This window comes from Aethalodelphis obliquidens, unplaced genomic scaffold, assembly GCF_003676395.1.
Source record: "Aethalodelphis obliquidens isolate GAN/ISIS:26980383/991018 unplaced genomic scaffold, ASM367639v1 scaffold4, whole genome shotgun sequence".
Lineage (NCBI taxonomy): Eukaryota > Metazoa > Chordata > Mammalia > Artiodactyla > Delphinidae > Aethalodelphis > Aethalodelphis obliquidens.
The window spans coordinates 53,565,261-53,590,929 of record NW_020837948.1 but is presented as its reverse complement, the minus strand read 5'-3'; the positions used below and the strand labels follow the sequence as shown (position 1 = coordinate 53,590,929).

Genomic DNA, 25,669 nt, shown 5'->3' with positions numbered 1-25,669 from the left:
TAGAGAGAAGCCTGTGCACCACAACTAAGACCTGACACAGCCAAAAATAAATAAATAAATATTAATAAATAAAAATGTGCTTATAAAAAAAATTGACTTCAAAAGAATTCCAGTTATATCTTAATTGCACTTGCCATGTCTTCCAAACAAATACCTAGAGAAAATCTTCAGCTGATTAGTCAGTAGTTCAGCTATATATTTATTGTTGTTGTTGTTTTAGTACTAACATTAGGTGCCATGCATCCAGGCTAATATTCTGCCTCTGACATAGGCAGCCAAAGGTTAGTTTAGAGCCTAGTTTTCGTCTATAGTGAGATCATACAGCAAATAATTGGTGACAAGGGAACTTAGCAAGATATAAGGTGGATCTCCCAAAGTTCTTCAGGAGCCATTATTTGTCAGTCATCCATGAATTCTCTTAAATCCTTTAGGATCTTTTTAACATTTTTAACCTATTTTAGCTTCCAGGGCAATCACACAGTTCATAAATTCAGGACCAAGTGTTTCAAGTTTCAGAGGATTTTCCACTCCCACTACTTTTTATTCTATAAAATGGCCTCTTTGGTGCAAATTTTTCTAGTGACTTTCTAGAAAGTACAAATGGCTTTTACCCTATACTTACTGATTCAAAGAATTCACTTGGGTTATTGAGGTCAGATGTTACTCTACTGAAACCACATTGGCTTTTATAAATAGGTTATGCTTTCTTATGTGTTGTGCCCCATACATTTTATCAGTTCTGTAATTTTAGGCAAGAAGATTCTTCAGTGTAGGTCTCTGGCTTCTTATAACCGAATGCCATGTTGGCAAGCCATTAGTCCTAAGACCTTTTAAAATTAAATTATATTGAATTCATTTTTTTCGAGATTCCATCTTTGAATTTCTTCTGCTTCTTTTAGTTGATATGGTCTTGTCAATCTTTTATACATATACCATAGGTACTTTATTGGTTTTCTCCACAAGCCCCAAAATGCAAATTCTGCTTGTAAATAGTGACTGGTTGGGAGGGGGGAGGGGCAGAAAACTTTGAAAAATGTGGGATGAGTATCTAAAATGGTATTTTAGGCAAAATATTAATTTCCAAGGCAGATTTGGTCATCTCAGAAGAGTATTCAAGATTCAGTAACTTACCCTATGTTTTGAAATATTAAGCAAAGGTAAGTTCTGAGTTTTCTCCGTGAGTACCTCTTCTTCTACCTGCACCTTAAGTGTTGATGTTACCCGTGGTTCTTTCCTGGGGCATCTTCTTACTTTCAACACTACTTAGGATCTTATCTGTGGCCATGGCTTCTCCTGTAACTCATGTGCGGATGACTCTGTCTCCATTATCTCCCACAGCTCCGGACCCACACATCCACTAGCATGTCTCTGCCTCAGGAAATGTTCAACATGAGTATGCAGAACAAATTGGAAATAAGACATTTCCTTCAGTGAGATAGTGATTTCTTGGAAATGCAGCTGTGTGTGTGTGTGTGTGTGTGTACATGTGTGTGCAGGTGTGCATACACACTTATAGAACAGCAGATTATTAACCACAAAGGGAACCTGAGAAATCAGTTCCTCCCCTTCTAGTGGATGAACTATTTTGATCAATGATGAAAACATTGTCTCTCTGCCAGAAGTAGTAGTATATCATCTTGCCTTTTTGTAAAATCACTTTTTATGAAAGGCACTCAGATGAAAGCCCTTTCATGAAAGACTTTTTATTAAGGAAACTAAGCATCTCCATGCCTCTGGTGTTGCCCTTCTCTGTTTCTATCTGCATTACCCAAAGATGATTTTTTTAAAAAATGTATATCTGATTATGTTTTGCTCCCTATTTACAGTTCTCACAGCACACTAAGGTGTGATCTATTTCTGGACCTTTGTACCGTCTGTTCCCTTTTTCTAAAGTGGAAACTACTCATTTTTGTCTCCCTTACTTGCTGGCTGCTTCTTCAAAGTTTCCTTTGCTCACTGTTCATCTTCTCTGTATCTTTTAAATGTTGGAGTTCCTGAGGCCTGAACCTTAGGAGCTCAACTTTCTTCCTTCCCTTATCCTTCCCTCCCCTTCTCTTCTCTCCAATGAACTTACCTATGCCCAAGACCATAAATATCAAAATGTCAGTGATTCTCAAATTTGTATCTTTGGTCCTTACTCTCCTCTATTCTCCAGGCTTATATATTCAACTCAGGCTCCTAAACACATAGGTGTATCACAGGCATCTCAAACTTAACGTATTCAACCCTATTCCTCCTCCTGGTTCCCTGTCCCCTCCACCTAATGCGTTGCTTGGGCCAGAAACCTGGGAGTTACTCTGGACATTTCCTTTTGACAACCACATCCAATCTAATACTAAGTCCTATGCTTTTACCTCTAAAATATATCCAGAGACTGTGCATGTCTTGCCATCTTGACTGTAGTCAGTCCCACGTGGACTGCTGCAGTATCCTCCTAACTGATCTCTTTTTTGAAAATAAAAGCTGAATCATGTTACTCCCCTGCCTTAAACTCTTCATTGGCTTTCCATTGTGCTTCAAATAAAATTAAAATTCTTAAACATGGCTGTTCTGTCCGACTCTTCCTCTGCATTCATGCATTCATTGTCGTCTGTTCCTTTAGTTCCTGAGCATCCCAGAGCTTTTTCTCTTCTCATGGTCTCTGCATTTACTCGTCTCTCTACCTAGAATATTCTTTTCTTTCTCTTCAGTTTTTACACAGCTAACTGCTTTATTCTTTAGGTTTTACCTTAAAGTGTTAGTTCTTCAGAGAGCTTTCCTCTGACCTCCTGATCTAAATTATGTTCTTCGTATTATTCTTGGATAGTGTATAGGACTTACTATGATTGGTATTTGTTTATCAGTGTTTGTTTAATATCTGCCCGTCTCACTCAACTGTGTGTTTCATTTATAACAAGCAATTGATAAGTATTTTTCCCCTGTGCTCATTTTTCTACAGTTGCACTTTTTAAACAAAATATGTATTATTAGTGTCAAATACACATAATGTAAAATTTATCTTAATCATTTTTATGTGTACATGTCATTAAGTACAGTACATTCATTAAGTACATTTTAAGTGTATTAAGTCCATTAGTATTGTGCAACCATCACCACAGTCCATCTTCAGAGCTCTTTTCATCTTGCAAAACTGAAACTCAGTACACGTTCATGAATAACTTCTCATTACTCATTTTTCCTAAACTCTGGCCAACACCATATTACTTTCTGTCTCTATGAAGTTGACTATTATAGGTACCTCATATACGTGGAATAACACAAGGTTTGTATTTTTGTGACTATCTTACCACTTAGCATAATATCTTCAAGGTTCATTCATGTTGTAGCATATATCAGTATTCCTTTTTTTAAGTTGATGTATAGTTGTATAGTAGATTCACAACATTATCACTGTGTTGTATACCTGAAACATATAATATTGTAAAACATAGTGATTGAATATTTTTATAGATTATATTCAATTTAAAGTTATTACAAAATAATGGCTATAATTCCATTTGTACAATATAACCTTGTTTATTCTATACATAATAGTTTGTATCTCTTAATCTCATACCCCTATCTTGCCCCTCCACCTTTCCCTCTCCCCCTTGGTAACCACTAGTTGGTTCTCAATGTCTGTGGAGTCTATTTCTGTTTTGTTATATAAATTTGCTTGTTTTATTTTTTAAATTTCACATATAAGTTATAGAGTAGAATATTTGTCTTTCTCTTTCTGACTTATTTCACAAGCATAATACTCTCTAGGTCCACCCACGTTCTTGCAAATGGCAGAATTTTATTCTTTTTTATGGCTGAAGAATATTCCATTGTATAAATATACTAGATCTTCTTTATCGATTCATCTATTGATGGACATTTAGGTTGCTTCCATTTCTTGGCTATTGTAAATAATTCTGCAATGAACATTGGGGTGTATGTATCTTTGTGAATTAGTGTTTTTGTTTTCTTTAGATATATACCCAGCAGGAGAATCGCTGGATCATATGGTAGTTCTATTTTTAGTTTTTTGAGAAACCTCCATGCTCTTTTCCATAGTGGCTGCACCAATTTACAGTCTCGCCAACAGTGTATTAGGGTTCCCTTTTTCCATATCCTCTCCAGCATTTGTTATTTGTAGACCTTTTGATGATAACGATTTTGACAGGTGTGAGGTGATATCCCCTTGTACTTTTGATTTGCGTTTCTCTGGTGATGAGTGACGTTGTTCATCTTTTCATGCGTCTGTTGGCCATCTTCTTTGGAAAAATGTCTGTTCAGGTCTTCTGCCCACTTTGGAATCCGGTTGTTTTTATTTTATTTTTTTTGATATTGAGCTGTATGAGCTGTTTTTATATTTTGGATATTAGCTCCTTATTGGTCATATCATTTGCAAATATTTTCTCCCGTTCAGTAGGTTGTCTTCTAATTTTGTTGATGGTTTTCTTTGCTGTGCGAAAGCTTTTAGGTTTAATTAGGCACCATTTGTTTATTTTTGCTTTTATTTCTTTTGCCTTAGGAGACAGATCCAAAACAATATTGCTACAATTTATGTCAAAGAGTGTTCTGCCTATGTCCTCTTTTAGGAGTTTTACGGTTTTAGGCCTTTCATTTAAGTCTTTAATCCATTTTGAGTTTATTTTTGCATATGGTGTGAGGAATGCTGTCATTTCACTGATTTACATATAACTGTTCAGTTTTCCCAGTACCACTTACTGAAGAAGCTGTCTTTTGTCCACTGTACATTCTTGCCTTCTTTGTCGTAGATTAATTGACCATATGTACATTAATTGACCATGGGCTCTCTATTCTGTTCCATGGATCTATGTGTCTGCTTTCTGTGCCAATATCATACTGTTTTGATTACTGTGGCTTTGTAGTATAGTCTGGTAAGTATTTATTGAATGGATAATGAAAAGAAAGTCCTTAAATTCATTAAAGTCCTAACTCAGACTCCTCCTTTGAGAAGTCCTCCTTCTTCTCCTTCCTCCCGCTATAGAAAGTTATCTCCTCTCAATTATGTCCTGTTTCTTACTACTCCACCCCAAACACACACATAGAATACACTGGCAGCTCATAGTACTTTGAATATAACAGATGATTAAGAAATTATGAACAAATGAATCCATTTGAAAATCTTAGGGTTCTCAGTAGGCTTTGAAAATAAAGACAAACCTATATAAGGGAAGTTTAATTTTCTGAGAAAAACTTCTTGATTTTAAAAGAACCTTAGAAGCAGTTTTCTTTCATGTGATTCCTTTTTTAGTGCCACAGACTTGGTTCTGAGAAATCATTTCTTCTCTTTTAGTGGAATAATTGCTTGTTCAGCTGTGAAAACATTGTACTTAACAGTGGAAGAAATGGTGTGGCGACATCTTGCATTCTTGTCAAACCCCTAGTGGAATTAAAATAGATAGAAGTTGATCAGAGAAAGTCACGTGACTTAGTAAGGAAGCCAGGCTGGGTGACAGGAAGGGGCTATCATCCACCTCAGGCATAGCTAGTTTTAAGTATCATGTAAAAAGGTCTAGCTCATAACTCTAAACCCATCTGAATCAGAATTTATTTGCTTAGAAATATTTGGGGTCAACGTGATTTTCATATGGCTCTTAAAGACCATACCTGTAGAATCTGAATTACGTAATTGGTGATTTAGACAGTGTATTAGTTTACTATGGCTGCTGAAACAAAAGTACCACAAACTGGGTGGCTTAAATGGCATAAATTTGTCTCACAGTTCTGGAGGCTAGAAGTCCAAGATCAAAATGTCAGTGGGCCTGTGAGGGAGAATCTATTCAGTGTCTCTCTCTTAGCTTCTGGTGGTTTGCTGGCAATCTTGGGTGTTACTGGGCTTGGAGATGTGTTGTCTTTTATCTCTGCCTTTATGTTCACATAGTATTCTCCCTGTGTGCATTTCTCTTCATGTGGCATTCTTTTAATAAGAATATAGTCAAATTGGATTAGGGGCCTACCCTATTCTAGTATGACCTCATCTTAACTAATTACATCTACAATAACCCTGTTTTCAAGTAAGGTCACGTTCTGAGGTACGGAGGTCTTCAACATATATTTTTGGGGGGACACAGTTCAGTCCATAACAGATAGGCTCAATTATTTCATATCTTTCCTCCTCTTGGCATGGGCAGATCAAATGTACACATCTCTGGAATGGAAACAAGTGTTTTGATGATTATTTAAATGTATCACACATTTATTCAATATCTGTAGTGAGGTTGTAAAGAACACTGAATTTTGTAAATTGCAAACATTATGCAATTTTGCTCCTATAGTACAGTATTCTGAAAAATCTTTAATCTCCCTTACCTTTGAAAAACATTCTGGATGGTATCTGTCCAGGTGAAGGTATTTATGCAAAATGTTAGATTGATTTTAGGGATGAAAAGGAGACATATTTTTTTTAAAAAAGAAAGGGAAATGTTTTGGTAGAAAGGAGCAGACGTCCAAATCTAAGAATTGAGGAAAGAAGAGTAGCCAAGGTGGGAAGAGGGAAGTGCTGAGGCTTGAGAGGTGAGGTCTGTTCCTCTGTAAACTAGTCTCTATGTGGGGGGAAGCAGAAGATGAAAACTCAAGAGGATCATATGGGTGGAAAGAAAATGGCAGAAAGGGAAACCAGTGTCTAACTGGTGTTCCATCTGGTTTTTCAGCTGCATTTTTCATCTGTGTTATCTCTGTTCTTTCAACTATCCTCAGAGATGGTTACTGCTTCTATTTTATAGATGAGAAAAACTGACACTCAGGTTCATGAACCGAGATCATCCAGCAAAGCACACAGGGCCATGTCTGAAAGCACAGTTTTGGAGTTAATGAGACACTTGAGCTTGTTCTGATTCCCTCATTCAGTTGTGTCACTTGGGTCAAGTTATGAACTTTTGTACACCTCAGTTTCTTTACCTGTAAAATGGGAATTGCATTACCTACCCCATAGTGGTGTTGTGAGGACCAAATAAGATGGTACATATAAAGGATTACTGTGGTTCCTGACATCAGTTGTGCAGTCAAGAAGATAGCTGTGAGCTTTGTGATACCAAAAAATTGTAAGCAACCTAGCTATTAGTAGGGGAATGGAAAAATAGTTATCTGGTCATACATTAGAATATCATATGGCAGTTAAAATGAATGACTCAAGCCTACATGTTTCAATGTGGATAAATCTCATAAAAACAATGTTATAAAAGAATACATAGAGCACAATAACCATTTATCTGAACTTTGTAACACATTTGTGTTGTTTAGGGGTTCAGACATAAGTGGTAGAAATATAAAAATAGGAAGTAGAAAGGATATTTACTAACATCAGGAAAATGGTCGCTGGTAAGGAGATAGAACCTTTGTGTGAGTCCCTTCTCAAATGACGCAACCATTAACATTTGAGGACTGTCATTGTATGTGGTTGGGCTTGGATCACAGCCTTTCTCTTTTATTTAATACTTTAACTTGTCTGAGTCCTGGGAATTTAGGAAGCTCAACTTTCTGTTCTGATTGACCAAGTGCACATTAACACTTAGTAGTATAAGATAGTTATTTTAAACTTATTTATTTATTTTTGGCTGTGTTGGGTCTTCGTTGCTGCTTGCGGGCTTTCTCTAGTTGCGGTGAGTGGGGGCTGCTCTTTGTTGTGGTGCATGAGCTTCTCACTGTGTTGGCTTCTTTTGCTGCAGAGCATGGACTCTGGGTGCACGGGCTTCAGTAGTTGTGGCACGCAGGCTCAGTAGTTGTGGCTCGCAGGCTCTAGAGCACAGGCTCAGTAGTTGTGGCGCATGGGCTTAGTTGCTCCGTGGCATGTGGGATCTTCCCGGACCAGGGATCAAACCCATGTCCCTTGCATGGGCAGGCAGATTCTTAGCCACTGTGCCACCAGGGAAGTCCCAGATAGTTATTAATAATTTTGTATTATTTAGTGTCAATGACAGTGTTCCTACTCGCAAGGAGTTTCTAATCTAATTTGGTCAAGGTGTAATCTAATGAGGAGAAGGAGATGCAAGTGACGGAAACTTTTATACCTAAAATAAAATGCTGCGACTCACTGTATAGCTCAATAACATAATTAGAACAAGTGAAGAATACTTTTATAATGCAAATTAGATTTTTATAAAACTGCTTAAGAGAATTAAGCATGCTAAGTTTATTCTTGGCATTTAAATCACACCAATATTTAAGAAAATTGAAAATTGTTGGTTTTAGGAAATAGGTCCTTGACTAGATTTTTGTGTAATTTTCTAAAGTACATTTTAGTGATAGTTAATTTTCTTGAATAATTAAATGACTTTTATTTTGGTAAACCCATATGTTTAGAGTATTAATATTTGTATGTCTAATTTATAGCCCTGGCCTAAATGACAAAGTAATAGAATATTATATATTTGCTCCACTTAACATTTAGTTTATATTAGCAAAAAATGCCATTTTAACTCTGGAACTTCCTGAAATTAATTACACGAGGAGGCTCTATTTATTCTTTGTGGTTTCCCATGTTCCATGAGCCTGCCAACAAATGTTCACTTGTGGTGACTCTGCTCTTACTCAGCCCAGTGAGACACACTGCTTCTCATAAATGGGAAGGAAGAGTGGTGGGTGAAGCATAACTGGGAGCTGTGACTGATTGGTGTTGACCCCATGCCTCTTTCCCTTTGCTGTGTGGATGCGAGTGAGAGCAGAGAAGGGGACTGCTGCCACCAAGAAAAAAGTGACCCTAAATGCCTCTTACCCAAACGTCTGCCCTGTTATTGCATATGGATTAACCAGCATCTTTTGGGATGCAGTCTATTCAGGAACATTTAGCTGGTCTCTGCTTTGTACTATAGTTGCCAAGTTTCCAAGAATTCTTAACCACAGGCCCACCTTCACTCAGGTTTGTTATTTTAATTTGTTTTATCTCTGTGGTCTGGCAATTTCTAAGTTATGAAATTTATTTAAAATTGTCCCATTGTGCATTATGGTTCCTAGCGAAAGCAAATACGGGTCCTCCCTGAAGGGATACACTCTCATCTAGGCCTCCTAGGAATTTCAAAGAGCAAGTTCTGCTGTAAGCTCATAAACCGTAATTACAAAAAATCTGGAGAAACAAGTAATCATGAGTTGAGTCAGCAGAAATTATAAACAGTAGACTTAGAATCCCAAGACCTTCAGATAAGGGGATTACAAAGATAAATATTGAACCACCAAGTTTAAAAAAACACAAAAGAGAATAAAAACATGAGCACAGAACAAAAATACCATCAAAAGAGATCAGGTTGATTTTTTAAGAAGAACTACATACAACTTTTAGAAATGGTGGGTGGGTTAGACCAGAATAGATGCAATATCTGAATTCCAAGATGATATCTGAAGAAATTACCTAGAGTGTAGCACAGAAAGATAGTGTGATCAGAGATAGAAGAGATTGAAAGACAAATCAGGTCTAACATAATCCTCATCAGATTTCCAGTAGAAGAAAATGAGAATAGGAAAAGAGAGACAATATTCAAAGAGATAGAAGATGAGAGTTTCTCATATTTCATGAAAGATGTGACTCCTTAGGTTTAGAAAACACAGTTGAATCAAAGTGCAATTGAAAACAAACAAGAATTCCACATTTTGCTAAGTCATGATGAAACTACACATAACACTGAATCAGAGATAAAAATCCTATAGAGAGCAAGAGAGCAAAGAAAGATCACCTGTAAAGTAATGGAAATTATATAACTGATTTGATTTCTAATTTCTACCTGTTCTGTAATTCATCTGCTTTCTTTTGACAATGTCTTTTGAATTTATTATTTTTTATCATTCAGCCCCACACCCCACAAAGCTTGGTAGTTTTTATGTCTCTTCCTGTTGTCTGTTGTTTCTATTGCTTCTTACTCATCTCATTTCTTTTTATGCTTGAATGCTGGTTATATTATTTAGAAATTTTATTTTTAAGAATAAAGTGAGAGAGCAGCACTATTTACAATAGACAAGACATGGAAACAACCCAAGTGCCCATCATCAGACAATTGGCTTAAGAAGATGTGGTATATATATATGCAATGGAATATTACTCAGCCGTTAAAAATGAGTGAAATAATGCCATTTGCAGCAATATGATTGGACCTAGAGAATATTATACTTAGTGAAAGTCAGAGAAAGACAATTACTATATGGTATTACTTATATGTGGAATCTAAAGATAATACAAATAAATCTATATATAAAACAGAAACAGACTCACAGACACAGAAAACAAACTTATGGTTAACAAAGGGGAAGGGGAGGGAGGGAGGGAGGGACAAATTAGGAGTATGAGATTAACAGATACAGACTACTATACATAAAAATAGATGAACTGTATAGCAAAGGGAATTATATTCAGTATCTTATAATAACTTATAATGGAATATAATCTGAAAAAAATGAAACACTTTGCTCTACATCTGAAACTAACACAATATGGTAAATCAACGATACTCCAATAAAAATAAATAAATAACATGAGAGCTAAGATGAAGGTGTCTTTTCCCAAAGAAGATTTTCATTTGCTCCTGCCAGATTCTCAGTGATACTTCCAGTCTGGGACATCTTAATCCAGGTTCAATGTTTGACATGTTTCAGTTCATCCAAATGATGCTCACCTACTCTACAAGTTTACCCTTACTATGAGGCCAGCTTATTTTTACAGCAGATCCTTCTGGCATATCTTTTTAGTGCAAAAGTGGTTTTGACTGCTGGATTATTTCTTTGGGTTCTTGCTTTCTTTTAGATTTTAGTATAGTTTTTCCTTACCATTTTTTTAGTCCTTTGATGCTTTCATGAACGTGTTTTATGTTTTGTTTGGCTTTTTGAATTGTCTGCAGTGGGAGGGATGGTCTGAAAATACCCATTCCCATTATCATCAAAAACACAAATCATATTCATGCTCTTTTCAAAGACTCAGATTTGTGGCCTGAACCAGTAATGGAAGGTAGCTGTCAGAAAATTGTTCTGTTTAATATTCTGAAAAGGGTGAATTGTCTCTTGGTAAAATGATGCCTCATTTGAACATGAGTAATAAAAATCCTTAAAAACTTGGGTGATTTACAATTTTCAACAAAGTAAATATTGAGAATAGCTCTTTAGAATGTAATTTCATAAATAAAATAAACTCTTTCATGATCTATAAGATTTTGAGCGTGACATTTGCACTCTCCATCTTCTATTTTTGCAATTGGTGCTTTATAAGCACTCAGTAATTGTTCATTGAATGAATGAGTGAATAGTGTATGTGAAAGGCAAAGCTAGGTGGATTCAAATAATGATGGTTAGGCCCTAGGAGAAGGCCTGTGATTCATGTTTCTACCAGAAAGTTGTTTAGGTGGTTGGTTTAGCCATATCGCATGAGTAATGTGTTAATGTCTGAATTTAATTTACTCATTTTATATCATCTGTCTTTAGAGCTAACCTTTCAGTAAAAAATCAGAACAAACAGCAACAACGAAAAACCTCTCCCCAGTAGTTTATTTCTTTCCTCCCCAAATAACCTGATGTTAGAATTATAGAGGCATCTTCACAAATAGCAACCAGCAGGTACAGACTGATCACATGTCCTTACTATGGCAGTAGCTATAGGTGATACACTATGTTTCTGAGTGGCAGTCACATACAACAGATATTAACGTCATCACTCAGTTCATCTTCAAATGTGAAGGACTTCAGCGACACCCACATTTACTCGTTGGATCTTTGGTGGTAAAGAAGAATATTTGTCATCCCCAGGACCTCAGATTCATTGTTTTTTTGTCATATGGAATGAAATGAATGACTCAGGTGTCCTGTTTTCATTTGTTTAGAATGTATCATGTGATAAGATCAGTTGTAGAATACCATAGGGCATCTTGGAATAATATCTTTATCCTCGTTTAATTGACAGTGCTATTTCTTGTTTTGTTGATCTCTCTCATTGACTGCACCAAAATAATTGTTTTCTGTTCTGGTGGTCTGACCTATTGTTTTATTACGGTTATTTAGAAAGTCTTATACCTGCTAATTAAAGAACAGTTCTAAGATATGCCATTTTATTTAAAAAACTTGATTAGAAGTCATTTTTTATTGATTTGCATTCTGCTTATAGGAGATAAAAGTGGAAGTATAGCTGCCCCAGTGATGAGAAATTCATGGTGGTAAACAGTGCCTCACACCCTCTCCCCGTCTCCCCCTCTCCCTGACCGTGTTAGACATCTGTAGTTGGTTATGGCATTCTTTCTCAATGTACCTACTAACCAATCTTAGTACAGTACTTCAGGTCACTACTACCAGTCAGATGTAGCACTTGAGATGCCAGAACTAGCTTTCCTTGTGTAATCCTTTCCTGTTCACTTTGCACAAAACACCTTTTTGCATATCTATGCCTAAAGGCTTGTCTACACATAGTTATTTCCAAGCTTATGTTTTGGGTGCTGTTTCTCCCTCCCCTGAGCTGTTCTCTGTGATGCCTACCAAACAAATTTCATAACCAAATAAAGATCTCTGTAATAATAATGGTGGTAACAGCTAACATGTATTGAGTAGTTACTATGTACCAGGCACTGTGCTAAGTGCTTAATGTGTATTATTTCATTGAATTCTTGTAACAACTCTATGAGTTAGGGCCCAGTATTATTTCCATTTCATAGATGGAGAAAATAGGGCAAGTCTAAATTACTGGTAAATGGAAGAGCCTGGATTTGAACTGAGGTCATTTACGTTTTCAGCCCAAATTCTTAACCTCTGAGCTGTTACCTCCCTAACAAGTAAAGGCTGGGTTAATGTGAAAGTGATTCGTAGTGAACAGGCTTTTGTCTGGGCTGTCACAAGGCTAAAAACGGCTACTACCTTTCTATTTTCCAAGAAAGTATTTTTTTAAAAGTCTTTTGGAAGACTTCATAAATGTGATTTAGGTTTTTATTAACCTCTTTTGCTTTTATCTTTCCATATTTCAGACAACCTTTATAATTTTTGAGGGAGTAGCTATCTGGCTGTCTTTTATACATTCACAGATGGCATTATTTTATCTGTCCTCATACCATCTGCAGCATCAACTTAATCTATTTCAATTGGTGTCATCTTTCATTTGTGCAGGAGTGAGTTATTAAAATAAAACTTTATATTTGTATAGCATTTGGGGTAAACGTTGTGATAAAATAAATCAATGTTTTACCCTAACAATCTTATGCAAAGGAAATTTAATTTTTTATTTTTTCACCTCATCTAGATTTATTTTATATGTAGTCTTCGAAATTCAATTGAATCAAATTCAACAGCTACTTATTGAGCACGTATCATGATCTCAGAACTATGGGACTGAAGAAATGATCCCCATTCTCACCAAGCTTACTGTCTAGCAGTAAAGATAGTAGAGAAGTAAATACAGTTGTAAGTTCCACTATGGAAAGAAAACAGAGGGTTGTATGGAAAAGGATGGCAAAGGATGAAATATAGTCTAGTGAGTCTAGAAAGCCCTTTCAGAGGAAGGATGAGAAGGAGTTTGCCAAAGTGGAAGCTGGTAGGCAGTAGGAAAGGGGAAAGGAGTCTTCAAGGCAGAGTGAGGAGCAGGTGATAAAGCCCTGATGTCAGAGAACTTGGAGTGACCGTGATGTTGGGAGAAGTTCAGTCCAGCTGGAACTTAGAGTGAAAGGAAGAGAGTGACAGGTGATCTGAGACGAGACTTGTGAGGTAAGCAGGGATCAGTTGTCTTAAAGGTCAGTTAAGGATTCTGGATTTGAATCTAAGATTAATGGCAGGTCATTGATGAGCTTAAGGCAGAGGTATGGCATGAACAAGTTTGGGTTCTAGGAAGACCACTCAGGCTACAGTGTAGAGAATGGATTGGAAAAAGGGACAAAAGTGCACATGGAGTGGAAAGTTAGGAGGCTGATTTGGTAGAACATTTCTCTTTGTGAGAAATGATTTTTACTTAGACTAGGGTAGTGGCAATAGACATGGAAAGAACTGAATAGATTTAAGAGGTCATCCCATTGAGAATGGAAGAATCAGCCTGTGTGTCTACAAAGCTCTGGCTTGTTCTACTTTGTCATGCTAAACCAAATGCCTGTTCTACATAGCAGAGGATGAGCCAGAGAAAAAATGGAACAAAAGTGAGACCTGGGGACTTCCCTGGTGGTCCAGTAGTTAAGACTCTGGGCACCCAATGCAGTGGGCCTGGGTTTGATCCCTAGTCAGGGAACTAAAGATCCCGCGTGCCGCAACTAAGACCCGGTGCAGCCAAATAAATAAATATATTTAAAAAAAATGAGACCTGAAGTTAGTATCTGTTTTGTGAATTCACAGGATAGTTATAAGGATAACAAAGATGAAAGCACTTAATTAATTGTGATATACTCAATTTAATAGTTATCTAGGCAGGATTCTGATATAGGTTTGCCCTTCACATCAGTGTATATGATATCAACAGAACTTTGATAGATGTGTATTCAACAGCTGATGGCCCCATTTCCCCCCAAATGTCAGTTCATTCTTTCATTTGCTTGCTTGTTTGTTCATTCATTGATCCAAAAAGCATTTACTAAAGACCCGTCTTCTACTAGATATGTTTACTTATTTCAGTCTTTTCACATATGGCCATCATACCCAGTGTAGGCCTTTGATGTGTATAGGTGCTGGATGGGCCTTATCTCATTTAGGACACATTTAGTCAGGTTTCCATGTTGAGTTGACAGAGTCTCACCATTTCTCCCCAAGCGGCCCATCACTTTGGGTGTAGCCGTTCATAAAATCCTGCAGCCCTGGCCTCCCACGTCTCCTGATGTTTTTCCTCTGCACTTTCCTTTTTGTTTTTTTGACTGTGCTGTACGACATGCGGGATGTTAGTTCCCTGACCAGGGATCGAAACCCGTGCCCCCTGCAGTGGAAGCATGGAGTCTTAACCACTGGACCGCCAGGGAAGTCCCATCCTCTGCACTTTCTATTGCTGCTCCCAGTCTTTGTCCAGGCTCAGTGTGCCTAGTCCCATTTCAGTCAAACACTTGATCAATTCAACCACCACCACCAAGTATTCTCTCAAAAAAGTTGGTTAGCTGAAAGAATTGCTTTTTGATTGAGATGGTCCGTCCTTTCAGTCAGAGTAAAAAATTCATTTGCCACTGTAGACCCATTTTATTAGCCAGGTAATACAAGCAGTGGTAGCAAGTAAATTTTCAATCTCAGTGGTTTAAATACAATACAAGTTTATTTTTTGCTAATGAAACGTTCATTTGGTAGCAGATGTGGGAGTGGAGGGTTTTCTGCTCTACTCACACACCCATGCTGATGGAGTCAGCAGGTGAGGGGCTCACAGAATTGTCCTGGACTCAACATCCAGTTGGCAAAGGGGGAAAGAGTGAATGTGGAAGATCACAGGAGGTTTTATGGGCCAGGGCTAAAAGTGGTGTAATCATTCCTACCCACATTTCACTGGCTAGAACTTGGGTACACGGCCATACCTCACTGCAGGGGAGGCTGGGAAGTGTAGTCTGTGTGTTTGCTCTGGAGGAAGGAAAACTTAAGGAGCCAGTCTCTGCTGGCTAGTTAATGACTAGCCATCTAGTTAATGACTTTCCTTGTGTGGTACCTGCTCTTCGATTTCGATGATAAGGGGCAGAGAAGGGCCAGAGGTGTGGAGGAAGAGTCTCCTTTGTTCTTTTCTAAGTGGCTGCTCTCACAGTGCTGGGCATCAGAGTGGGAAATGTCTGCAGTCTGAGTTCCTAACATATCTGATAATTGCCATTACTCTGTTCTCACAGGGAGATAAATGCTCGACTTGATGCTGTATCTGAAGTTCTCCATTCAGAATCCAGTGTGTTTGGCCAGATAGAAAATCATCTACGTAAATTGCCTGACATCGAAAGAGGACTCTGTAGCATTTATCACAAAAAAGTAAGTGTGATAGAAATCGAATCTTTTAAAACTGATAATGTTCTTCAGCTTGAGGACACCAGGTGCTAATGGGAAACATCTCAGAGCTTTATTTTTATTTTATTTTGTAAAATCTTGCAGCTAACATGAGAGAATCCTTAGAGATTTTAATTGCACAAACTGAGATTATTCCAGTTTTTGCATTGTAAATAGTAAAGTTTGCCCGCTTTTGTTAACTATAGCAATACATAGAGGCCCTTCTGTTATAATACAGGATGTTCTCCTGTTTCAACCTCAAAGTATGGACCATCATCAAAATAGGAAATTTACTTAGACCATCTACTTTTAGAAAGAGATGCCTTATTTCTTTTGACCTCAGAACAACTTCTTATTTGACTTAACTGAAGGAGAAATCTGCTAGTAAAATATTTGTGGTGGTATTAATATGCAGACAAGTTTGGATATTGAGTGTAAGTAAAAAGCATTCCTTTGATTTTCATCACTTAAGCTTTACAGTTTAAGTCATAACAGTAACAAGTGAGGTTTGTTAGAGAAATAATTTGCTTTATCTTCAAAATGTGCCTAAAATTTTTAAAAATTATCAATTAGTTATATTTATCGTTGTTAATAAACTTTTTATAGTGTCTTACCTACTGCAGAAGTCACTCACATACATTAGACCCTTTGTTCCTTGTAAAAAAAAACTTCATGAGGTTGAGAAGGTTTAGCACCTTCTTACTGGTGGGAAATTATGTATATTGCTGTCTTTATATAATGCTACAACAGCTTGCATTACCTTGACTAAATGATGATGCTAAGAAGAGGGTTAGTAACTTATTACTAAGTGACAGAATTCATATTTAAATGAGGGTCCTTGATGGGGTTTTAGTGGCTTACATTTTTGGACATTACCATTTTTGATGTAGTAGCAGTTTTGAATACCACTGCATTTTTTTCCCTGGTTGTCCCTACATAAGCAAATTTTATTTTTTGCCCAAATGTAAACCCTTGCCAATTTAATAATTTTATTGTAGAACTTTTTTTATGTGCCCAAACTTTAGTTGTGACCAATTTTTCATGAGTCTTTACTTTTTTTAGGCCTTTTCCCCCACAAAGTTTTACTAGAATAATAACTACTGCTTCCAAGAATACTTGCAGCGCCCAAGAGGACTTACGTAACCGTTCCATATGCTTCGGCTACATTTGAAAAGAAAGAACAAGTTGAAATTGGGAAATACTAACCCCTAGGGAAAAAATGTGTGCATTGGTTAAGGGGTTTGCGGCATCTGTTGTACCATCGCTTGGTGCACTGTGTTGTTGTTTTGCTGCCAATACTAGAGGCTGCCCTGGTAGTTGAAAGTCTTATGGTTGACTCTTTTGAGGTTACAGAATGGATGTCAAACCATTTGTTATTTTGTTTTCGACCTTAACCCAGTGGCTGACAATCAGGGCTTATAACCGTTCATCAAGCAACAGATCTCCAAACACATTGCCTTCACTACTTGAAAGGATTCACTGACAGATGTTAGAGGTTTTTGTTTTTCTCAAAAGAAAATAGGAGCAAAGCTGAAAAAATTATCAATTGCTAATCAGAAGAGCTGAATCAATCTATCCATGGCATCAAAATGGATGCAGTGATTTCTATTATGCCTTCCTGCCTCTCTTTAAACTGTACTTTAATATTTGCATTTCATGAAGTTTGTGTACTTATAAAAGTTTAAAACTCTGGTAAATGTCAGAATCTAGTTCTTTTTTAAATTGAGGTATAATTGATAAACAACGTTATTTTAGTTTCAGGTATCAATATATAACATAAGGATTCAGTGTGTGTGTGTGTGTGTGTGTGTATATATATATATATATATATATGTTGCAGAATGATCACAACAGTAAGTCTGGTTAACATCCTTTACCATTGCATACTTACAAAGTTGTTTTTGTTTTCTCTTGATGAGAACTTTTAAGGTCTACTCTTTTAGCAACTTACAAATACTTTTCGACCATCTTCACTCATTTTGCCCACACAACCACCCCCTGCAACCACTAATGTGTGCTCTGTATCTATGAATTTGGGTTTTCTGTTTTTGTTTTTGTTTTTAGATTCCACATATGATGGAATATGATCCTTTTAAAGGTAACCAACAGGCAGAGTAGGAATGACTTTTTAGAGTTTCAGACTATACTAAAGGGACTTGTGACTCACTCAGAAGCTGTTCCTTGTTGCTGTTTCAGTGTTTACACAAGAATGTGCCTAAAGATTGATTAAAAGCGAAGATTAGAAATGATTTGGTAACAGACCAACTTTAGGAAGTCTGAATGCTTTAAAGCAAATTTTTATAGATTAGTTAGCTGGCTCTTGGAACATACCATCAAACACATGTCTGTTCTTTATCATTAGATTACTCTAAATAAGCTTCTGCTGTATGCACCAAATGGTGAGTGATATCCTGGGTACAGATTGTGCCAATTATGTGAAATTCAGAAAATGGTAAGGAACACGGTTTGGATGTTGTGGAAGTGGTAGGCCTAGGCCATCTGGCTGTGTGGAAAGTGTCGTGGAATAGGCACAAATAGGTATTTTTATGTTGATAATAATAGAGGATACCAAGTGGGCCGACTCTTAAATAAAATAAGCATTTCTTTTGATAGTAAGACTTCAAATTTAAATCTTAGAAAATAGTGGTAGTCATAGGAATTCATATTAACTGCTCAATAACTATTTTGTAAGAAAATGATACATAAGTGCTAAGGGTGGTGAATACATTTAAAGGATTATAGCACTTAGTAAATGTTGAAAGGAGAGTGTTTCCAGAATTTTGTAGGCGAGAATAGTTTCATAGCTAGACTGGTAGAAGCCCAAAGCCATGTGTTCAGTATGGAGCTTAGGCTGGGGTTCTTCCAGTCCTGTGATGACCTGCCTCTGCACTTGGGCATGTGTTCTCAAGCTCTTCCACAGAGAAGGTTGCTGCCAGAAATGGGGTTGAACATGAGCGACTCCAGGAGCAACTGTTTTACCCTTATCCTCAGCTTTCTTGCAGCTCCATTGAGTCATTTTGCTTAAGAAGTTTGGGAGCAACCTGCCATGGGCACTTAGGACTTGATTGCAAGCACTTCTGGTTTTCACCTTGCTTCTGTTGCTGACTTAAACTTTATATCATACCTGAACGTGAACCATCAATCCCCTTTTTTGCTTACCAAATTACAATAATTACAAGACATTATTATTCAGAAATTCTATTGAAAATGTTAATTTTTGCTCTTTTATTAGAATGTACTATTAAATGACTCTAGGTCAATTCTAGGCTGTAAATTAATTCTAGGCTGCACATTTATACAAACAGTGCAGCTTCCTGTATGTATCTTTCCCAGCAAGCCATGGCCTTTCTGGAGAAAAGGTGCTTTATGATGCATTTTGAACTCAGCTTTTGTTCAGGTGGACCTAACTTCCTTTTTTTTCTTTTTGTGTAATTTACTTCATTCCTTGTAGTTAATTATTATCTTTCTAAATATGTTCTTAGCATTCATCCATTTATACATATATGTGTATATATATGTGTGTGTGTGTATATATATATATATATACTATTTATGTTGTGTACTTATCATTAACTCAAACTTACATTGTCCTCTCATCTCCAGATATTTATTTTCATCAAATATTCTGTTAATTTCATTTTCTTGAGCCTTCCTACCTGATCCAACCTGGACTGGTTGCCCTGCTATACCTGTTGAATAGCTGTCTTCTTAGATTTCCTTTATTTCCCTTGAACTGAATCTTCTGTTTTCTGTATTCCATAACTTCCTCTTGGTTTATTCCATCATTTTGGTAGAGTACGTTCTGAAGCATCCTGAGAAAGGGTACTGGAAGTAAGTTTTGAAACACAGATGTCTGGAAATGTCTTTTTTCTTTTACTCTCACATTTGATTGGTAGTTTGGTTGGGTATAAAAATTCTAAGCTATAAATTATTTTCCTTCAGAATTTTGTGTTACTTCATTGTCTTCTTCAATAGCTTCTACTATTGTTGTTAAACAGTCTGAAGTCATACTGGTTCCTGATTCTTTGTGTGACTTTTTGTTGTTGTTCTTCTTTTTTCTCTCCTTCTGGAAATGGAAGATTCTCTCTGTCTCCAGTGTTTTAAAATTTCATGGTGATTTGCCATGATTTGGTTCTGTTTTAATTCATTGTATTGGGCCCTTTCAAGCTGGCAACCAAGTTCTGGGAAATTTTTCTGAATTATTATTATTATTTAAAGTTTGGAAGTACAATTATAAATTCAAAATTTTTTTTTATTGAAGTATAGTTGATTTACAATGTGTTAATTTCTGCTGTACAACAAGGTGATTCAGATATGTGTGTGTATGTATATATATATGTATATATATACATATACACACATTCTTTTTTTAATGTATTCTTTTCCATTATCATTTATCACAGGATATTGAATATAGTTCTCTGTGCTATACATTAGGACCTTGTTGTTTATCTGTTCCATATATAATAGCTTACATGTGTTAACCCCAACCTCCCACTCCACCCCTCCCCCAACCCCCTCCCTCTTGGCAACCACAAGTCTATTCTCTATGTCCATGAGTCTGTTTCTGTTTCATAGATAGGTTCATTTGTGTCATATTTTAGATTCCACATATAAGTGATAATCATATGGTATTTGTCTTTCTCTTTCTGACTTCCTTCACTTAGTATGATAATCTCTAAGTCCATCCATGTTGCTGCAAATGGCATTATTTCATTCTTTTTTTATGGCTGAGTAGTAGTCCACTGTATATATGTAACACATCTCTGAATTATTTTTTGATGATTTCTTTCTTTCTGCAGCTCTATTATTTGAGTTGATTGAATCTTCTGGACTGATTATCGAACTTTCTTCTGTATTTCCATCTCTTTACACTTTTGCTTTACCTTCTTGGAAATTTTATCACGTTGATCTTCTGCCTCTTTTGTTGCATTTTTCATTTCTACTCTGATAGTTCAAGTTCTAAAAATTTTTGGTTGTTTTCTTATTCTCTGAATGTTTCTTTTTTTAAAAAAATAACATGCCATTCTTACTTCATGATACTCTGTTTATTTCAGTACTCTTATTTCAATATTCTCTGTTTAACTGAGGATATTGTTAACATTTTTTTTTAGAAGATTTCTTCTACCTGTATAGGCTCTATTTCTTCTAGTATTTGTTGGTCCATTAATTGATTGTTTTAATTTTTGCATTTCATGTTAGAATTTTTAATCTGTCTGATCATTTTTAAAGAGTGGGGAACTAAAATGCCGATAGCAAGGTCTGTGTAGTTGAATGTGGCTTGCAAATTATGAGGTGAACTGTAGTGTGAACTCAATGGTCCACTTATTGGGGGAACTCCCGGTATATGGTATCTTTAGAATTTTCCTCTTAGGCTTGTGAGATTCCCCAGGGACTCTTTCAGTTTTCTGACTGCTAATGTTCTGGGAGCTCAATGGGGACAGCTGGGAATCTCAGCATTCAGTTTGTACTCATTACTTTAATCCCTTGCTTTTGGTGGTACTCTCATCCTTCACTGTGCCTGAAGCTGGTACACACACCCTATGTTTTACCTTCTCCAGAGAAGAAAACTACAGTTGACCCTTGAACAGTGTGGGTTTGAACTGTGCGTGTCCTCTTATAGCAGATTTGTTTCAATAAATATGTACTACAGTACTACATGATCCATGGTTGGTTGAATCCATGGGTGTAGAAACACAAATATGCAGGGCTGACTGTAAAGTTATATTCAGATTTTTGACTGTGTGAAGGGTTGGCACCCCTAACCTCCACATTGTTCAAGGGTCAACTGTAGTCTTCTGTAGGGTAGGGAAATGGTGGTAGTTTAGTAGCATATAGAGGAATAGGGGATTGAGGGATTTAATTGCAGCTTAATTCACTTTCAACCAGTTGTTTTCTCCCCTCCCAACTCCCCTACTCCCAGCTTCCACTTCCACTTTGTGCCACCAGTTCCTGAGTCTTAGGATTCTGGGTATAACTCAAGTGGGGTCCTACTTTTCCTCATAGCTGCTTAAGATTCAAATACCTTGAGGCTTCTAAGTCAATTACTGTTAGTCCATTTTCTTTGTAGCTTCTAAGGGATTGTTGCTGTTGTTTTTTCTCCTAATCTTGAGGTTTCATGACTTTTAAAACAATCTTGGTCTGTAGCTTCAAGACAGAGTGAAATTAGATGCACATGTTTAGCACATACTCTTTATCCCAAGCTCCAAAAGTAAAAATTATTCACGTTCAAAGATGGAGTAGAAGGACGTGTGCTCACTCCCTCTTGTGAGAGCACCGGAATTACAACTAACTGCTGAACAGTCATCGACAGAAGGGCACTGGAACTCACCAAAAAAGATACCCCACGTTCCAAAGACAAAGGAGAAACCGCAGTGAGATGGTAGAAGGGGTGCAATCACAGTAAAATCAAATCCCATTACTGCTGGGTGGACGATTCACAAACTGGAGAACGATTATACCACAGAAGTCCACCCACTGCAGTGAAGGTTCTGAGCCCCATGTCAGGCTTCCCAACCTGGGGTCTGGCAATGGGAGGAGGAATCCCCAGAGAATTGGACTTTGAAGGCCAGTGGGATTTGATTGCAGGACTTCGACAGGACTGGAGGGAAACAGAGACTCCATTCTTGGAGGGCACACACAAAGTAGTGTGTGCACCAGGACCCAGGGGGAAGGAGCAGTGACCCCATAGGAGACTGAACCAGACCTACCTGTTAGTGTTGGAGGGTCTCCTGCAGAGGCAGGGGGTGGCTCACTGCCGGGAAAGGACACTGGTAGCAGAAGTTCTGGGAAGTACTCATTGGTGTGAGCCCTCCTGGAGTCTGCTATTAGCCCCACCAAAGAGCCTGTAGCCTCCAGTGCTGGGTCACCTCAGGCCAAACAATCAACAGGGAGGGAACACAGGCCCACCCATCAGCAGGCAGGTGGATTAAAGTTTTACTGAGCTCTGCACATCAGAGCAACACTTAGCTCTACCCACTAGTCAGTCGCTCCCATCAGGAAGCTTACACAGGCCTCTTAGATAGCCTCATCCACCAGAAGGAAGACAGCAGAAGCAAAAAGAGCTACAGTCCTGCAGCCCGCAGAACAAAAACTACAATCACAGAAAGACAGACAAAATGAAAAGGCAGAGGACTATGTACCAGATGAAAGAACAAGATAAAACCCCAGAAAAACAACTGAATGCAGTGGAGATAGGCAACTTTCCTGAAAAAGAATTCAGAATAATGATAGTGAAGATGATCCAGGACCTCGGAAAAAGAATGAAGGCAAAGATCGAGAAGATGCAAGAAATGTTTAACAAAGACCTAGAAGAATTAAAGAACAAACACCTAGAAGAATTAAAGAACAAACAAACAGAGATGAACAATACAATAACTGAAATGAAAAATACACTAGAAGGAATCAGTAGCAGAATAACTGAGGCAGCAGAACGGATAAGTGACCTGGAAGACAGAATGGTGGAATTCACTGCTGCAGAACAGAAAAAAGAAAAAAGAAAGAAAATAAATGAAGACAGCCTAAGAGACCTCTGGGACAACATTAAATGCACCAACGTTCGCATCATACGGGTCCCAGAAGGAGAAGAGAGAGAGAAAGGACCTGAGAAAATGTTTGAAGAGATTATAGTTGAAAACTTGCCTAACGTGGGAAAGGAAATAGCCACCCAAGTCCAGGAAGCACAGAGAGTCCCAGGTAGGAAAAAACCAAGGAGAAACACACCGAGACACATAGTTATCAAATTGACAAAAATTAAAGAAAAAGAGAAATTATTAAAAGCAACAAAGGAAAAATAACACACAAGGGAACTCCCATAAGGTTAACAGCTGATTTCTCAGTAGAAACTCTGCAAGCCAGAAGGGAGTGGTACGATATATTTAAAATGATGAAAGTGAAGAACCTACAACCAAGATTATTGTACCCAGCAAGGAGCTCATTCAGATTTGATGGAGAAATCAAAAGCTTTACAGACAAGCAAAAGCTAAGAGAATTCAGCACCAACCACCAAACCAGCTCTACAACAAATGCTAAAGGAACGTCTCTAAGCGGGAAACACAAGAGAAGAAAACAAACCCAAAATAATTAAGAAAATGATAATAGGAACATACATGTCAATAATTACCTTAAATGTGAATGGATTAAATGCCCCAACCAAAAGACACAGATGGGCTAAATGGATACAAAAACAAGACCCATCTATATGCTGTCTACAAGAGACCCACTTCAGACCTAGGGACACATACAGACTGAAAGTGAGGGGATGGAAAAAGATATTCCATGCAAATGACAATCAAAGGAAACCTGAAGTAGCAGTACACAGATAAAATAGACTTTAAAATCAACAGTATTACAAGACAAGGAAGGACACTACATAATGATCAAGGGATCAATCTAAGAAGACATAACAATTGTAAATATATATGCACCCAACAAAGGAGCACCTCAATACATAAGGCAAATGCTAACAGCTATAAAAGAGGAAATTGACAGTAACACAGTAATAGTGGGGGAATTTAACACCTCACTTACACCAATGGACAGATCATCCAGGCAGAAAATTAATAAGGAAATATAAGCTTTAAATGACACAATAGAACATATAGATTTAATTGATACTTATAGGACGTTCCATCCGAAAACAGCAGATTACACTTTCTTCTCAAGTGCACACAGAACATTCTCCAGGATAGATCACATCATGGGTCACAAATCAAGCCTCAGTGAATTTAAGAAAATTGAAATCATATCAAGCATCTTTTCTGACCACAACACAATGAGATTACAGGTAAAAAACCGTGCAAAATGCAAACACATGGAGGCTAAACAATATGCTACTAAATAACCAAGATATCACTGAAGAAATCTAAGAGGAAATCAAAAAATACCTAGAGGCAAATGACAATGGAAACACGACGATCCAAAACCTATGGGATGCAGCAAAAGCAGTTCTAATGGGGAAGTTTATAGCAGTACAATCCTCTCTCAAGAAACAAGAAAAATTTCAAATAAAAAATCTAGGGCTTCCCTGGTGGCACAGTGGTGGAAAGTCCGCCTGCCAAGGCAGGGGACACGGGTTCGTGCCCTGGTCCGGGAGGATCCCGCGTGCCGTGGGGCGGCTGGGCCCGTGAGCCATGGCTGCTGGGCCTGCGCATCTGGAGCCTGTGCTCCGCGACGGGAGAGGCCACAGCGGTGAGAGGGCCACATACCACAGAAAAAAAAAAAAAAAAAAATCTAACTTTACACCTAAAGGAACTGGAGAAAGAAGAACAAAAAAACCTCAAGTTAGTAGAAGGAAAGAAATCACAAAGATCAGAGCAGGAATAAATGAAATAGAGACAAAGAAAACAATAGCAAAGATCAATAAAACGAAAAGTTCGTTCTTTGAGAAGACAAACAAAATTGATAAACCATTAGCCATACTCATGAAGAAAAAGAGGGAGAGGACTAAATTAGTAAAATTAGAAATGAAAAAGAAGTCAAAACAGACACCGCAGAAATACAAAGCATCCTAAGAGACTACTGCAAGAAACTCTATGCCAATAAAATGGACAACCTGGAAGAAATGGACAAATTCTTAGAAATGTATAATCTTCCAAGAGTGAACCAGGTAGAAATAGAAAATATAAACAGACCAATCACAAGTAATGAAATTGAAATTGTGATTAAAAATCTTCCAGCAAACAAAAGTCCAGGACCAGATGGCTTCACAGGTGAATTCTATCAAACATTTAGAGAAGAGCTAACACCCATCCTTCTCAAACTCTTGCAAAAAATTGCAGAGGAAGGAACACTCCCAAACTCTTTCTATGAG

At 37.4% G+C, this 25,669-nt stretch overlaps 1 protein-coding gene across 2 annotated transcripts in view; it reads left to right on the top strand.

Annotated features, from left to right (window-relative positions):
- Window positions 1–25,669, top strand: part of MSH3 (mutS homolog 3) — a 183,893-nt gene that overhangs the window by 71,357 nt on the left and 86,867 nt on the right. For both annotated transcript variants that reach the window (XM_027100714.1, XM_027100715.1), the window contains exon 13: window positions 15,711–15,843. In XM_027100714.1, coding sequence (XP_026956515.1) covers window positions 15,711–15,843 — 133 coding nt within the window. The remainder of the gene's footprint in view (window positions 1–15,710; window positions 15,844–25,669) is intronic.